The following is a 14,676-nucleotide window of genomic DNA, read 5'->3' as shown; positions in this document are numbered from 1 at the left end:
ATAAAGCAAAACAAAACCACGAAAAATCAGATTCAGCTAGCCCTTCAGAAAATATTTTTTATTTAAATCCATGATATGATTTTAAATTTGCTTCTGAAGAAAAAAGCATTTCAATTATATTGACCAAATTGTCCTGATATTTTTAGATCAGGTTTCCTTTTTATTTTTGTTTTGTTTTGTTTTGAACTAACTCTTTGCTTGCAACTTTTTTTTTTAGCTGTTTGTATTCCTGATTATGCCAGCTTTCTGAGTACCTACATTAGAATATGAAAATATTAGGGCACAATACACTCAGCACATGTACTACTGTAAATAGCATTTGCAAAAAGAAACTAATAAAAATTCTGCATACTTAGTATTTAAGCAAAGGACCTAAGCAGACAGGATTATAGAAAGTTAAACTAAAGTTGTGTAAGACTTCTCAAGCTTAAATAAACATTGGAGTCAGCCTTTACGGGAAAACTATTTACAAAACTATTTCTGATCAATGTAAAATTAAAATTCAATAAGACCAATAGGGCCTTCAGAAACTGAAGTTACAAACTACAAGGGAAGCAACAAAGTATAAAATAATATATTAATATTAGAATAAAAAAACAATAAAATATAAAATATTAATACAAAATGTAATGATTGTTATTAAAAAAAAAAAAAAAACACGTCCAAATAACTATCAATATAAAACCACAAGAATGTTCCTGTGGGTGATATGTAAATAAAAATGTGTAACCAGTAAAGAATGTTGGAAAACACTTTAAAGGTCTAACAACATTTTGGATGCTTTTCAGCTTATATTGGTTATAAACTCTTAATAGTTACGTCTTCCTTACATTCTTTGTCAGATTTGGTTTACTATTTTTTCTACTTGCCGCACATTTCACACCTCGAAAGCGGGTAGGCTCCAAAAACACAACACCAAACTGTTAAAAAGGCTTTATTTAAATATTGCTGTGAAAACAGTTATATTTAGGCCTACTCCACTGAGTTCAGGAGTAAAACCCATCTAAGGATAAGCTTACGTGTGTAGGCTCAAACTTCATGGACACAGACATATAAAGCATGAGCTTAAATCCCCAATAGCATCACAAGGGAATAGGCTTTTATATAGGGTCACTTTATAGGGTCACTGGCGCTTCAGTCAGGACAAAACCCCACAGGACAAATCCCCTCAGCAGCGGGCACAGCCTGAGGCGAGGCGCCCGTTGGCCCCGCGGCGGGAACGGGGCAGCGCACGCGCCTGAGGGCACACCGCGGGAGGGAAAGCGGCGGGCGGGGACAGGGGCGCGGAGGGGCGTGGCTCCAGGAGGCCCCGCCTCCCAGCCCGCTCGCCCGTCGGCGCCCAGCGACCAAACAAAATGGCGGCGGGCCGGCCGCTGGCGCCGGGTCCTTAAAGGAGCCGCGTACCCGCGGGCGTGGCGGCTGAGGCGGGCGAGGACCGCGCGGCGGAGGAAGGCAGGTGGCGGGCGGGGGGGGCGCTGGGGATCTTCTCCCTCACGCTGGGTGCTGCGGGAGGCTGTGGGAGGCCACCCTGCCCGCCCCGGCGAACGGCGAAGCGGCGTTACCATGTCAACGCAGGTAAGCACAGCGGCGGCCCGAGGGGATCGCCCTCAGCGGGCTCCGCGTCCCTCTCGGCGGGCTCCGCGCTCCCGGCCGCCTCGCTGCGGGCTGGGCGTCCTGTCAGCGCCCATCGTGAGGCCGGCTGGCGGCACCCGGGCCCCTCGGGTTCCCCTCAGGCTCCCCTCAGGTTCGCCTCAGGGGGCACCGCTCGGTGCTCCCCCCCTCCCGCCCTTTTGAGCACGGGAGGTTTGTTGGGGTTTTCGTTGCCAGAACACTATTTTTTTGTTTGTTTGTTTCTATAAAATCTAAGCGTTAAGGTAATTGCTTTTCTTTAAAATGATGATGCTTTCCGTGGTAGCTTTTCACTTGCTCACCGCCGTCTTACGGCTCTTCTGCCCCTTCAGAGCTCACTTTCCCGGCCCTGAATGAGTTGTGTCTCTTCATGCCGGCTTACAAGAGAGTGGCTTTTACTTCCATTCTTTTTTTTTGTCTTTAAAGATTCATTGAAAATTGCATCGTAATGAAAAAAAGCTTTCTCAACGTTAAGCTATATGAGTGATTGCATTGTGTCTAAGTTCCCCTAAAAGCACATGCTTTTATCTTAAAGAACATCTTAGAATGTGTTTCTGCTTACAGGGTCTCAGTTTTGGTAAAACTCCATCCCCTGGAGATGTTTACTACGAGGGCTTCCACACACACAATGAGCATGGCTCTGTCTGCGCTTACCCTTAGGGAAACCACATTCGTCATCAGTGGAAGCTGCCATTAACAATTCTCTGGAACTTCCCACTCAGTCACAGAATAATTTGTTGCAGAAAGGGGACACTGCCAGGGTTAGACAGATACTTATTTATTTATTTTTACTTCCTTTTTTTTTTTTCCTTTTTTTTTTTTTTCTTCCCTTTTGCTTCTAACTGCTCTTTGAGGTATGAAGTGGATGATTTCTAGCCTTGGTGAAAGCACTTGGGATCCTCGTCCTATCTTTCTGTCCTCTGCCAACTATGTTAGTCTGAGTTGTGTCTCCAGACTTGGCGTGAGCCATAAATCACAGGACAGTTACCAAGACGAGCTGCAAAACAGAAAGCAGTTCAGCACAGTTCCTGGCGTTGTGCTTTAGAATGGCACAGTGTACAGTGTAGAAGTGTACAGCTATAGCATTCCTCCAGATATGCATTGGCCCATGAAAAATGGAAGCTGTCACCCGCTGGAGAATTGGTTTAAATATATTTTTGGCACCCTATTATTGCTGGAAATATTTCTTAAACTAAAAAGACAATTTTTCAGCTATCACCTCTATGATGTCTCAAACTGTGTATCATCTAAAGCAATAACTGGTGCCATTAGGCACAGATACTTAGACAACAAGCAGCTAAAGTCCTTCAACAACGTACTTTTTTAGCAACTTTCTTGGAAAGCAAACAATCAAGAGTGTGGGCTTATATAGAGAATTAGGTTTATTTTTTTTTCCTTACAGATATTGGTCATATGATATTCTGTATTTTCGGCAATGAAGAAAAGCTACATAAAAAAAGCATTATGTGGAAAAACACGGATGCCATCTTCTCGGACACCTAGTCCAATGTCTTCTGTTGGTTCAAGCACCAGATCACCATCTCCTCGTAGCCAACAGACGTCTCCATCTGCTCACAAAAGCAGGGAACAGAGGAATCAGCAACTTGATATTACAGCAAAAAATGTAGAAGCTCCTCTTGAATATAAGTTTCATGAAGGTAACGTGTAAAAAAACTGCTGGTATAAAAGTACACGCTAAAACCACAGAAGGCCAATGTTCTGTCAACTCTATGATTAAAGATCTATGATCTGCTGGAAAGAAATATGAGAAATTTGCTTTCAACTCTTGGTTCTCAAATGTGTAAATGACAGCAGTGAAAGCTGTATAGAATAACGCACCGGCAGAGAATACTAAAAAAGGGAGGAACATACTGTGCTTTTTTTTGAAAGAATATACCCGTTTATGCTAACACATCATTTCCTGTAAATGCATCTGGTGTGCTGTTTCTTCTCATCCCATATGGGGGAGAATAATTTTCAATGCCTTCCCTGTATACAGAGTGAAGTAGATGATGAATGTAAAGGTCACCAATTGTTTCACCACTGAAGGTAGTTTCTTTGTTTAATTTCAGATGAAAATGGTGTTAGTCCAGGAGTTAAGTACATTACAGAATCCCTCATAAAAGTCCTGTCAAAACAGGAAAATTTGGCATGTATAAGCTCACTCAATCTTTCATCCCCAAAGGATGGGGACAAGAAATTTAAGGTAAGTTATTGAAAATAACTGTTAATAAAACCAAAGTACATTTTCATATATATGTGTGTGTATATATAAAAAAATATATAAAATAACTTTATATCCACTTTAAAAAAAAAAAAAGACCTTTATATTCTAATTATTTTAGCCTAGTTCTGTAGAAGCTTCTGGAAAAAAAAAAAATATATATATATATAGAGAGAGAATGTCAGTGGAGACTTGTTGAAAAGAAGAAACCATGGATCAATTTGAATAAAGTTGAGAACACTGTGTAAACTTCTTATTTTTTGGATTGTGCTGTTATTTTAGTCAGGGTTCTTTATAGCAAATTCCCTTTCGTGTAGATTGACCCACTGAAAACTTAGAATCTAGTTTTACTCCTCCAGCACTATAGAAGGCTGTTAGTTAAAAGAGGGAAAGAGGGTGCAACAATGAATGCAACAATGAAAGTGATTAATAATATGTTGGAAATACTTTGCATTTTTTTATGAATGTATTTGTTAAAACTGGAAATCTGCCTTTCTCATTTAAAGAAATAAAGTGCAATGCTATGTCACACATCTTCTATTCTTTAGTACATAGAAAATTTGGAAAAGTGCTCTAAGCTAGAGACACTAAATCTTAGTAACAACCAAATAGAGAAGATTGAAAAGTTGGATAAACTGTTGAAGTTGCGTGAACTCAATTTGTCTTGCAACAAAATCAGGTAAGCAGAAACACTTATTTCATCTTAACATATCTTACCAAAACTATTAAAGCTGTCATTCTCTTACTGTTTAAATGAGATCTCTGAAGTGTGAAAAGTTAAACTGAATTTCCCATCAGTTGGAAGGCAAGACCATAATGCTTTGAGCTCTTACTAAAAATCACAAGTTTCTGTGAAAAATCCTCAGAAAGGTATTTGAAGAAGAAATAGTTCTGGGAAGTGCTGTTGATTTACCAAGGCTTCAGTTAAAAATGTTTTCCTGGGAAACCAAGCAAGAAATACAAGCTTTCAGGTACCATAATGAAGAGCATACAATATCCCAACTTAATTAAACTTGTACTGCAAATTGTTACCCATAGTATAGGAAATTTCTCTTTAGAAGAGGAAGCTGAATGGACCTGATCAGGCATGCTGTAAACTCACTAAATTGTTTTTTCACTTTTCATTGTTTCAAGAGTCTAGTATCTTTTCTGAATAGCATAAAAAAAACCACAGAAGTCATGGTTCAAGCAATAGCAAACATCTTTGTTTCCTGTATTTTTTTTTTATTAGTGAATTATGATCTTTACATGTCTGATTTTGCAGTAGAGAAGTTGCAATTTCAGTAGAGAAGTTAACAATATTAAATAAGCAAGACACTAGGGTTTCTACGCACTGCATTCACACAACTTCCTCACTTAACAGGAATTAAAAAGGTCATGACAGCTTTTAGCTACCACTGTATGTTTTGAGATTTTAATTACGTACAATTGGTTTCTACTCAAAAACTAATAGAGCAACAAGAGCATGTTCAACCCTAATTTGTTATGATATTTATCTTTAGATCAACACCCAAGGAAATAAAAACTCAGAATATTTTCCTTGTTAGTGGTTAAGTGTTTTAATGAAAACACTAAAAAATGTAGTTCTGTACACTGTACCTTTACAGTTGATCCTTACTTTTGCCTGGAGGAAAAAAAAAAAAAAAAAACTTTTATTTTGGTTCAGCTGTGTTGCATAAGTGTGCAGTAGCATTCTCCGGAGAAAAAGAGCAAGGCTTGTATATTAAATGTGGGACAGTACCATTTTAATGTTTTTAATGTTGTAATGAAGAGGTATAAAAATTAAGGTTTTGCCACCAACAAATTCTTGCCTTTTATTTTTTTTTTTTTTTGCCTTTCACTTGAAAGTAAGCTGGTGTAATTTCATTTAATTTGTCAGACCATTGCAGCAAACAACTGTTTTTTACTATTCTTTGAAGGTAATTAATTGAGAAAGCTTTTGCAGTAGTTTGTCTGTAATGCCTCAATTGCACTGTAAATTTGGTATGCTTCATGATGAGTTATGTTTTTCTTCTTATTTTCAGTAAGATTGAAGGCATAGAACATCTGCATAATCTACAAAAGATGAACCTTGAAGGGAATGAAATTGAACATATTCCTGTATGGTTAGGAAAGAAACTGAGATCCCTGCGCATCCTTAATTTGAAACAGAATAAAGTATCATCAGTAAGTGACTTAGTTTCCATGTTTTGCGTCTACAAGAGGGTATCTGAAATGAATGTACTTAATAATACAGTTTCTAAAGGAGTCATGGTATTTAGGAGGAGAAAGAAACCAGCTTTGAGTATTCCACACGATAGAAGTTAACTTGCCTCATGAACTAGTCTGGGAGAATGGAAGGTTGGGTATATCCACAGACCCTGTGATCTTTGACATTCCAAGGTCAAACTTGATGACATTTGTTCTCTTTGCAGTGATTTTTTTTTTTTTTTTCATGGAGGAAGAAATTTGATTTTTAGGAACTTGCTTTAGTCATAATACTATGTATTTTGGTAGGTTTTTAGAGTTTCCAGTTTATCATAAACATCAAAATGGATTATATGGATCTAACATATAACATATAATACAATCAGAAATTCAGTTAATTCAGTTTAATTGTTCTTGGAAGGATGTCTAATCATTGTACCATTTGTCTTTGATTTAGCTTCATGATATAGCTAAACTAAAGCCTCTACAAGATCTGACTTCTCTATGCCTTGCTGATAATCCAGTTGCAAGTCTGCCTCACTACCGCTTGTACACCATATTCCACTTGAGAGCGCTGGAAAAGTTGGATGGACAGACAGTGACAAATAATGACAGGCAGGAAGCTTTAACGAGGTTTAATTTAGGTAATAATGATATGTTAGAAGTGTATTTAATGACACGAAACAAGTTTAGCTGGAGAAGTTTTCTATTGTAATTTTTTTTGCTCTGTTTTTCAGAAGAGATAGAAAAATTAGAAAGAGAGTTGGAAAACACAGTAAAGGAGATGGAGAACCTTAAGCTTAACCAGTCCAAAGTTCTTGAACAACTTCACCATCAAGATGAAGTCAACAAATCATTGAAAGAAAAAACTTTGCAGCAGAAGCGAAGCTATGAAGATCTACAAAGGGATGTGGACACCAAAAATGAACTGGTAAGGTAAATCACCTGCACTAAGTATATATTTGGAATAGTTTTGTTGTCAGAAATAGATGTCAGTGGGAAAGTTCAAATGACTGTAGATTTATGTTAAAGATCAAGAGAAGTTAGTATTTTGGAGGACAAAAATTATGACCCTTCAACTTTTTATAGAATGTCTTCGATATTGTTTTTGTGGAAAAAGTAAGTATATTGAACAAGCAGTATCAGTCTCATAATTTATAGTTGACAGTAACTTTTTTTTTGCCTGTAGTCTTTTTTTTTTTTTTTTTTTTTTTCAATTGATGAAAGGTTAAGCATCCTCCAGCTGCTAAATTGTCAATGTACTAAATCGCCTGTGTTGTTCAGACTTCAAAATGCTGCTGTAATAAGGGAAAAAGATAAAATACTTTTATAAGAACAAGGTATCAGGCATATACATTGCATGCCAGTAATAACCACTTGATGATTATTATTTCAGGTAATGCCCATTAGTTTGCTTGTACTTTCTTTACATCATCCCAAAATCTTAAGTATAATAAATGTCTTTCATTGGTAGGTATAAAATGCAAGGCTCGTACAGTGGCCCTGGAAAAAGTCCTGTTGATTTAAGTGTGCTCAGTTGTGAATGACTTCCTGGGAACCTAGTATTTGGTTTTTAATCTTACTTGTTAAACTTAGCCTCTACAATTTTCTCCTTCAGATTCTTTATTGCTAATATTTATTGAGCTGTTTCTTTTGTGAACACACTAACCAGCAGCCTACTTCCAAAATGTAGTTTTCCGTATAGTGAGATTTAGCAGCAGATAGTTTGCAGCTTAACCCACTCTTACCCTCTGGATGACAAACTTTGCTCACTTCTTTCTTCCTTTAGCTGGTGTATTGGTTTGTCACAGTTCCCTTTCCGCAGAGCCTTTATTCCTCACTGAAGGTAGCCCTCTGTGCTCCTGAGTTGCATGGTTATTTTCATTTCTAGAACTTATTGCATGTTAATAAAGTTGGAACATCACATAAAATGCTCCAGTGACACTGCATTCACTGTTTTTGGATACAGTATTTTTCTTCTTAAGCAGTTATTTTTTGCATGACATATATTGTTTTTTTAAAAATCTCTCTTTAACCCTTTCCTTTATTCCAGTCTATTCTATTTCTTTTCCTCCATTAGTTTTGCTTTCCACTGTGTATTGGAGCCTTGCTGCATGTTCTCCCTCAGGTATTCAGCACCAGAAGTTGATTTAAAAAGGAATCACATGATGGACCTTTTTTAAAAACAAACAAAAACCAAAAAACACCCAACTAACACAAGTTTAAGAATGGAGTTTGTACACTTGACAATTGAGATAGCTATTTGGTCTTTTTCCTCTTACGAAGGATGCTAGGAATGAGTTCTCATTGCTCATTTGTAGCAGTAAATATATTCAGTATGTGGCATAGATTTTTACAAAAGAATTGTACCCAAATTTTTTTCCAAAGTTAGTGAAAAATTTACTTTCAAACCTGTACATGTAAACTTAAGAGGCCTTTCATGTGATCATTTGTGCTTTGTTGTGGGATTCTCGTCTAATCTTAGTCGTCATGTTGTATTTTGTAATGAAGTTACACTTTATGATATTCTTGACCCTAAATATACCATCTTAGCTTTCTCTAATGTGAGCTTTGTTTTGAAGTTGATGTCTTTGCCATCCTCTATTCTGAATTGAAATGTACGTGATAATGATGACACTTGATTGAAATCAACTTACTTTGCTCACTGATTTATTAGCTAAAGCAGAAAACAATGGAGCTAACCCGAGCTTGCCAGAAGCAGTATGAATTGGAGCAGGAACTGGCATTTTATAAGATTGATGCAAAATTTGAGCCATTAAGTTACTTTCCATCAGAGGTAATAATTTAAAATAATGGGTTTCTTCATTCCTTTTTCTCTTGTTTTTCAATTGTTCGGAAGATATCAAACTTTATAGCTTTTCTATAATTCTAATATATTCTGCTCTGTAAAGAGTTATTAGTTGTAAAATATAAAAAATATTTTAAAATCATGTTATGTGATTTGATCTAAACTGTGTTATTTAATGTGTTGAATATTATTAGTCACTTGCAAAATTAAAATGATCTTTGTAAAGATGCCTGAATGAGGGGAGTCTGAGATGTTTCTGAGATAGGTGTATAAATGACGTAACATTTACATGTAACTAATCTATATGTTTCAGGATATTGAACTTGATAATGTACCTGGTGAAAGCCCATACATTGGTAAGGCCAGATATAAAAGAAATATGTTCATAAGAGAAGGCTATATTGCTAACAAAGCTCAGCAGATAGAGTGTGGAAAAATGCAACTAGACGAAGATGATTTGTGTAAGAAATCTCAGCAGAAACTGCAGTTTCAAACTCTAGATGAACAATTGGAGGATAAAGAGAAGAAGATTAATTCAGGTAAAAGCTTTATTTTTTATGAAATAAAAATAAAATACATATAGCAAGGTTTATTACACTGATGAAACTTTTGGCACAGATTTGACATGAGAATAATAACAGTGTCAAAGGCTGTAATTGCTGTAACCTCTCAGCCATGTCCTTTGTCTTTTGGGTCAAAATCGTAACAATTTTTTGCTATTATTTTAAGATAAAATTTAATCTTTTCATAATTAATTATTATAGAAAAGAGAATGTTGGACACATCTCATATCTGTTGCATCAATTTAATTTTATCAGTCACGTTAAAAACTTGTCAGACTTTTTTTTTCTTTGAGAAATTATAGTATATCAGCTTTATCCCTGTTTTAAGGATTTTTTTCCTGATTAACATGTTAATAGAAAATGTGTATCACTGTTGTATGGAATAGTAATACTTTTTTTTGGGTTACAGCACAGAAAAGATTAGAAGAACTGCAAGGTGCAATAGGAAATGCAGAGCAACAAGTTCTGAAAGTAACAGGGGAACTGAGACAATTGGAGGATGCTCTGGCTCAGAAAAAGGTACACAAAGGACTTGCTAAGTGATTAGCATTTGAAAGTGTTTGAAACTGTGTTTATATAGACAGCAGTGTTTTTCTCGCCATTCTTTCTCAAATGGGGCATGTATGAGTGTACAGTGAGGATTCAAAATAATGAGTAGGTTATATTTAGACAACCTGTTAAGCTAAACTACCAGTCTGATTTAACTAATTGACAACATTTTAAGAAGTCATATTTCCAGTTTGTTTTACCCAACCTCCTAACGCTGTTTCCAGATCTCACAGGCCAACAAGGAAGATCTGGAGCAGCAGTTGAGTAAAAAGATACAAATCCTGCATCAGCTACGCAATGAAGCTTTAGAACTGGAAAAACAAATGGAGAAACAGAAACGAGAAATAGGGAAAAAGCAGAAAGAGCTTGAAGACTTGCAGAGTTCTCTTGCTTCTGTAAATCATAAAGATCCAAGACACGTGAGTAAAATCAAAATCTTTAATTTTTATCTACTACATATATTCATGTACTGAGAAATGTAGTAAACACTATTTTAACTGATTACCATTCAGTTATATGATTCATGAAATAGACGTTATTTTGCTATTTAGCTTTTTTTTTTTTTTTTTTTTTTTTAGCAGTTCCTCAGCTGCTGTAGGTGCTTGTTGTTACTGATGGATTCAACAAGGTCTCAAGGTCACACGGGGGTGCCTAGAGCTCTAGCTTCTTTTTCCATTTCTATGGAAGCACAACTCTGGATTTCTGAGCCATTTACTGTGTTCTGACACAGTAAACACGAAACTACTAAATTCAAATTAATTTTAATAGAGTTTTTTGAAAAGCGCTTCTCTTTTAAAGTGAGAGCCTTTCCCAGCCAGCTTGAGGTTTTTAAGCATGCAAAAAAAACCTCCGAGGCTCGGCTCCCGTCTCCAGCTTTCAAAAACCCTAACGGGAAGCTAACGGGAGGGGGGCGGCCCCGTGCTGCGGGCCCCTCGGCCCGGCCCTCCCCGGGAACCGCCCGGTCCCCGTGGCCGCCGCCCGCTTCCAGCCGGGGCGCGGGGGCCGCGGCCGCCCAATCGGCTCCGCGGCGGCGGGGCTCGCCCGGCCCCCCCCGGGCCGCCCCGCGCTGAGGGCGCTGCGGGCTCAGCCCCGCCGTGCTCGGGGCCGTTCGGAGCCGCCCGGCCCGGGGTGCGCCGTCGTGTTCCGGCCGCGGAGGCAGCAGACAAAGGGCGAGCTGTAAGTGCCTGTTGTGCTTGTTGTTTTTTAAACGGGGCTCGCGGGGCGGGCTGTGGCTGCGGCCAAGTGACTCAGCAGCGGCGCCTCGCCGCCCGTTTTACTCGCTGAAATCTCGCTTTTTGAAAGCTGAACGTTAGTTTGTTTTTAACAGGTGGTAGGTTGAGCTGTATTAATTCGATAAGCTGCGTCTAATGTTCATATTTTAGTACGTTAAAATTCGGAAAACTGCATATTTTTACCAAGTGCTTTGTTATAAAGTTACTTCCAGAAGTGATTTGTCCAAGAGTATCTTTTTAAAATTCCTACTGTGAGCTCTATTTCTTTTTGAGTAGTAAGAGGAAAGGTGCTGGCTACCATGACAGCATAAATTACATGCTTTTCCAAGTTTTTTGTTATTTAAGTTGTTGGTAACTTAATTTAGTGAGAAACATATAGCACTATATCATGTCAATAGTCTATCTTTGTATACAACTGAAATAATCAGTTAAGCTTATCCTAAATATGTGAATTCCTGATCAAAGTCTGTGTGATATGTGGAATTGGTGTATTTCCCAGAAAAACAAAAGCAATTTTGCTTTATGTAAACCTTAGCTACAAAGTTGGCATGACTTGCTGGTTGTTCAGTGTTTTCCTTCAGGTGGTGACCTGACATGTTCTGACGCATGACTACCACAAAGGCAGTGCAGGATGACAGGAGAAAGCTTTTGGGGAAAGTCATGTCAGTTTTTGAATGAAACAGGAAATAGTATAGCGCTAGCAGCTATGAATACTGACTTGTAAATGCATGTCTGATTCATCATGCCTGGGCAAGAGGGGACACTGTACCTAATCATGCAGTTTGTCACACATTACTTGCCTATTCGGGATTCTTTGTAAGGAAGTAAAGAGGAACACAAGCAAATAAAACCGAACTCCAGAAGATACATTGTGCTTGTGACTTTCACTAATGGTAGTGAGACACTGCAGAACTGAGTAACATAGAGAGTTGACTTCTTGAATTGATGCTGACATTGACCCACTTGACCTTTCCAATTCATTTACAGGCTCACATGAAAGCTCAAAAAGCAAGTAAAGAACAGCAGCTGGATGTGATGAACAAACATTACAAACAGCTTGAGAGTCGCCTGGATGACATGCTTTCTAGGATTGCTAAGGAAACTGAGGAAATCAAGGACTTGGAGCAGCAGCTCACCGATGGTAATTTTTCCCTTATCTTATAGCATTTCTTGTATTTAGGCTAAGATGGTAATTGAATTGAGGAATCAGTTCTGCCTTTCTTTGCTTCAAAGAAATACAGAGTTTGTTGGAAGAGGTTTAAAAACTATTCCAAGCTGATCTAGGTAATGTGTTTGTGTTTGTTTTTCTTTCTTTTTTTTTTTTTTTTTTCCCTTGGAAGGTGGGAGGGGCAAACATCTGCTTTGATTGACTGAGTGCTTTGTTGCTCAGGGGTTCAGGATCAAAATGTTGAGGCAGGAAGGCCCTTGATCAAGTCTGAGCTGAGTGGTTTGTTGATTACTAAATATATCCTCCTCATGTGCAATTCTGTGTACATAATAATCTATGTGAAAGTAAATGTCCCTGAAAAGAATAAGAGTAAAAAAAAAAAATCTTTTAGAAAGGTAAAAAATGCCATTTTAGAAGGAAGCTGGGGTGGGATGTAGGTTCTTTTCAGCTCTTCCAATGGCCAGGTTAGTACAGTAATAGTGGAACTCTCAGCCTTTAAAACACAATGCAGGCATTTTCTGCTTGATTTCTAACTGCTTCTTATCTCGTATTCCAGTATGTGAACAGTTTAAGTTTAGGAAAGACAGTTATGTGTATTTTGTAAGTAAGCATGACGACTTTGCTATTTTGAATTCATTTTGCATTTCTGCAGGTCAAATAGCAACAAATGAAGCACTGAAAAGGGATTTAGAAAGCATTATCATTGGATTACAGGAATACCTGGAAAGTGTTAAATGCCAAGCAAAACAGGCCAATGATGAATGTAAGGAGTTGCAGAAAGATAAAGAATCTTTGCTGCAAAGACTGACAGACCTACAGGAGGAAAGAAATAACCTGGAAGTAGTTGCCATGGATGCAGAAAATATGAAAAAAGTAAGGCTCGGTACTATGTTTCTCCCCAAGTTCAGATTACTAAGAGTAAACTTAAAACTAAGCAAACAATCAAATAAGAAATGTCAAAACATACTTCTCTGGACAAATTTACATTCTGGTAGCGTAACTTCAGTCAGATGTGCCTGTGCACATTAAGAACAGAACCTTTAAAGCCAGTAGCAAGAGGCAGACAGTAAATCCGTACTTTTTAGAAGATCTCCTAGAAATGCAGGCTCTGCCTTTCAAACATTACTGAAAATGTATTTGCAGTCACTGTCACAGTGAATTGCATTAGTGAAAACTGGACACTAGCCCAGCAGATCTGTGCATTAGTACCTTACATCAGTCTTATCATCCAGCTACTTAAAGATCTGTCTTTGTATCCTGGTAAGTGTTATGTAAACCTTAATACCAGAGGCACGTTTCACTTTAGGCTACACCTTTTCAACTTGTGTGTAGACTTCATGCAAAGTCTGTCACAGCAGCATCATTGACCTGACCTTGATATAGAGCAGTGCTACTTATGATTAAATTTTAAATGGTGATTAGAGTTGGTGGCTCTACTTTGACTTTACAGCAGCTACTTTAATTTTGAGTTCCTGAGGAAGAGAGGTGATGTACTCTGAAGAAGTCTTGTCTCTCCTGAGTATCTATTTCTGAAATTAATGTAAAATTCCAGGAAATAGCAATGCTAGAAGGTGCACTTCAAGAGCAGCGAGAAATAAATGAATCACTTAGAGATGCACAAGGGGATGTCAGTGCCTATGAGGCTGAACTGGAAGCCCAGCTAAGAGACAGAGACATTGAAGCCAATCAGCAAAAGGCAGAATTGGAAAGACTGAAACAACTTAGCCAGGTAAGAACAGAGCTCTGCTGCTGCCAAGGTGATAATCGGCTGGGCTGGTGGTGTGGGGGGAACCTTTCCTCCTTACCTTGTCTCCAACTTTGATTCCTTTGCAAGGAATTGTTGGTTTAGATGTGTCCTGAAATGGAAGTTATCACCAGTTCACCAGGATTTGTAACCTTGCCTTGAAGCGAGGTACAAAGTATTTGCAGCCTCAGTAGACTTAATTCACGATATTCAAAGGAAAATAATTATCAGTATCTTTTTGGAAAGAGATACACACATGTCAGAGAAATAATACTGAAGCAGTACTGTGAAATGTAGCAGGAGAAATAGGCCACTGTTGCTTTTTCTAGTAGAAATTGAGTTTTATAGCTTTTTTTTTTTAAACATAAAGTAATATCTTTCTGTAGGGAGAACCAGTATATGCTTTAATTTGTACATTTCTGTTTTATCTTCCTGTTTGGGGATCCTCACTTGCATTCACACAGTGATGGATGATGACTACCATCTTGGTTCAGTTTCCATTCATCAGAAATTTACTTTTTTTTGTGGTGGTGGCTTCTTACCTTCTTGAAAGATTTATTCCACCTGCAGG

The 14,676-nt window shown here is 37.9% G+C and overlaps 1 protein-coding gene across 5 annotated transcripts in view; it reads left to right on the top strand.

Moving 5' to 3' along the window:
* Positions 1-1,389: 1,389 nt before the first annotated feature.
* CNTRL (centriolin) overlaps positions 1,390-14,676 on the top strand; it is a 34,581-nt gene continuing 21,294 nt past the window's right edge. For 2 of the 5 annotated variants that reach the window (XM_084493812.1, XM_084493811.1), the window contains exons 1-15: positions 1,390-1,575; positions 3,032-3,287; positions 3,702-3,835; positions 4,402-4,532; positions 5,878-6,019; positions 6,498-6,684; positions 6,778-6,971; positions 7,830-7,886; positions 8,718-8,837; positions 9,163-9,388; positions 9,822-9,931; positions 10,186-10,380; positions 12,181-12,334; positions 13,014-13,234; positions 13,914-14,090. In XM_084493812.1, the coding sequence (XP_084349938.1) occupies positions 3,065-3,287; positions 3,702-3,835; positions 4,402-4,532; positions 5,878-6,019; positions 6,498-6,684; positions 6,778-6,971; positions 7,830-7,886; positions 8,718-8,837; positions 9,163-9,388; positions 9,822-9,931; positions 10,186-10,380; positions 12,181-12,334; positions 13,014-13,234; positions 13,914-14,090 (2,271 nt within the window). In that variant the 5' untranslated portion in view covers positions 1,390-1,575; positions 3,032-3,064. Of the gene's footprint in view, positions 1,576-3,031; positions 3,288-3,701; positions 3,836-4,401; positions 4,533-5,877; positions 6,020-6,497; positions 6,685-6,777; positions 6,977-7,829; positions 7,887-8,717; positions 8,838-9,162; positions 9,389-9,821; positions 9,932-10,185; positions 10,381-12,180; positions 12,335-13,013; positions 13,235-13,913; positions 14,091-14,676 lie in introns of those variants that run through there. The other 3 variants (XM_084493814.1, XM_084493813.1, XM_084493815.1) reach the window with 2 other exon arrangements.

Source organism: Aythya ferina (genome assembly GCF_964211825.1).
Source record: "Aythya ferina genome assembly, chromosome: 20".
Taxonomy (NCBI): domain Eukaryota; kingdom Metazoa; phylum Chordata; class Aves; order Anseriformes; family Anatidae; genus Aythya; species Aythya ferina.
This window is presented reverse-complemented; position numbering and strand designations above follow the sequence as displayed.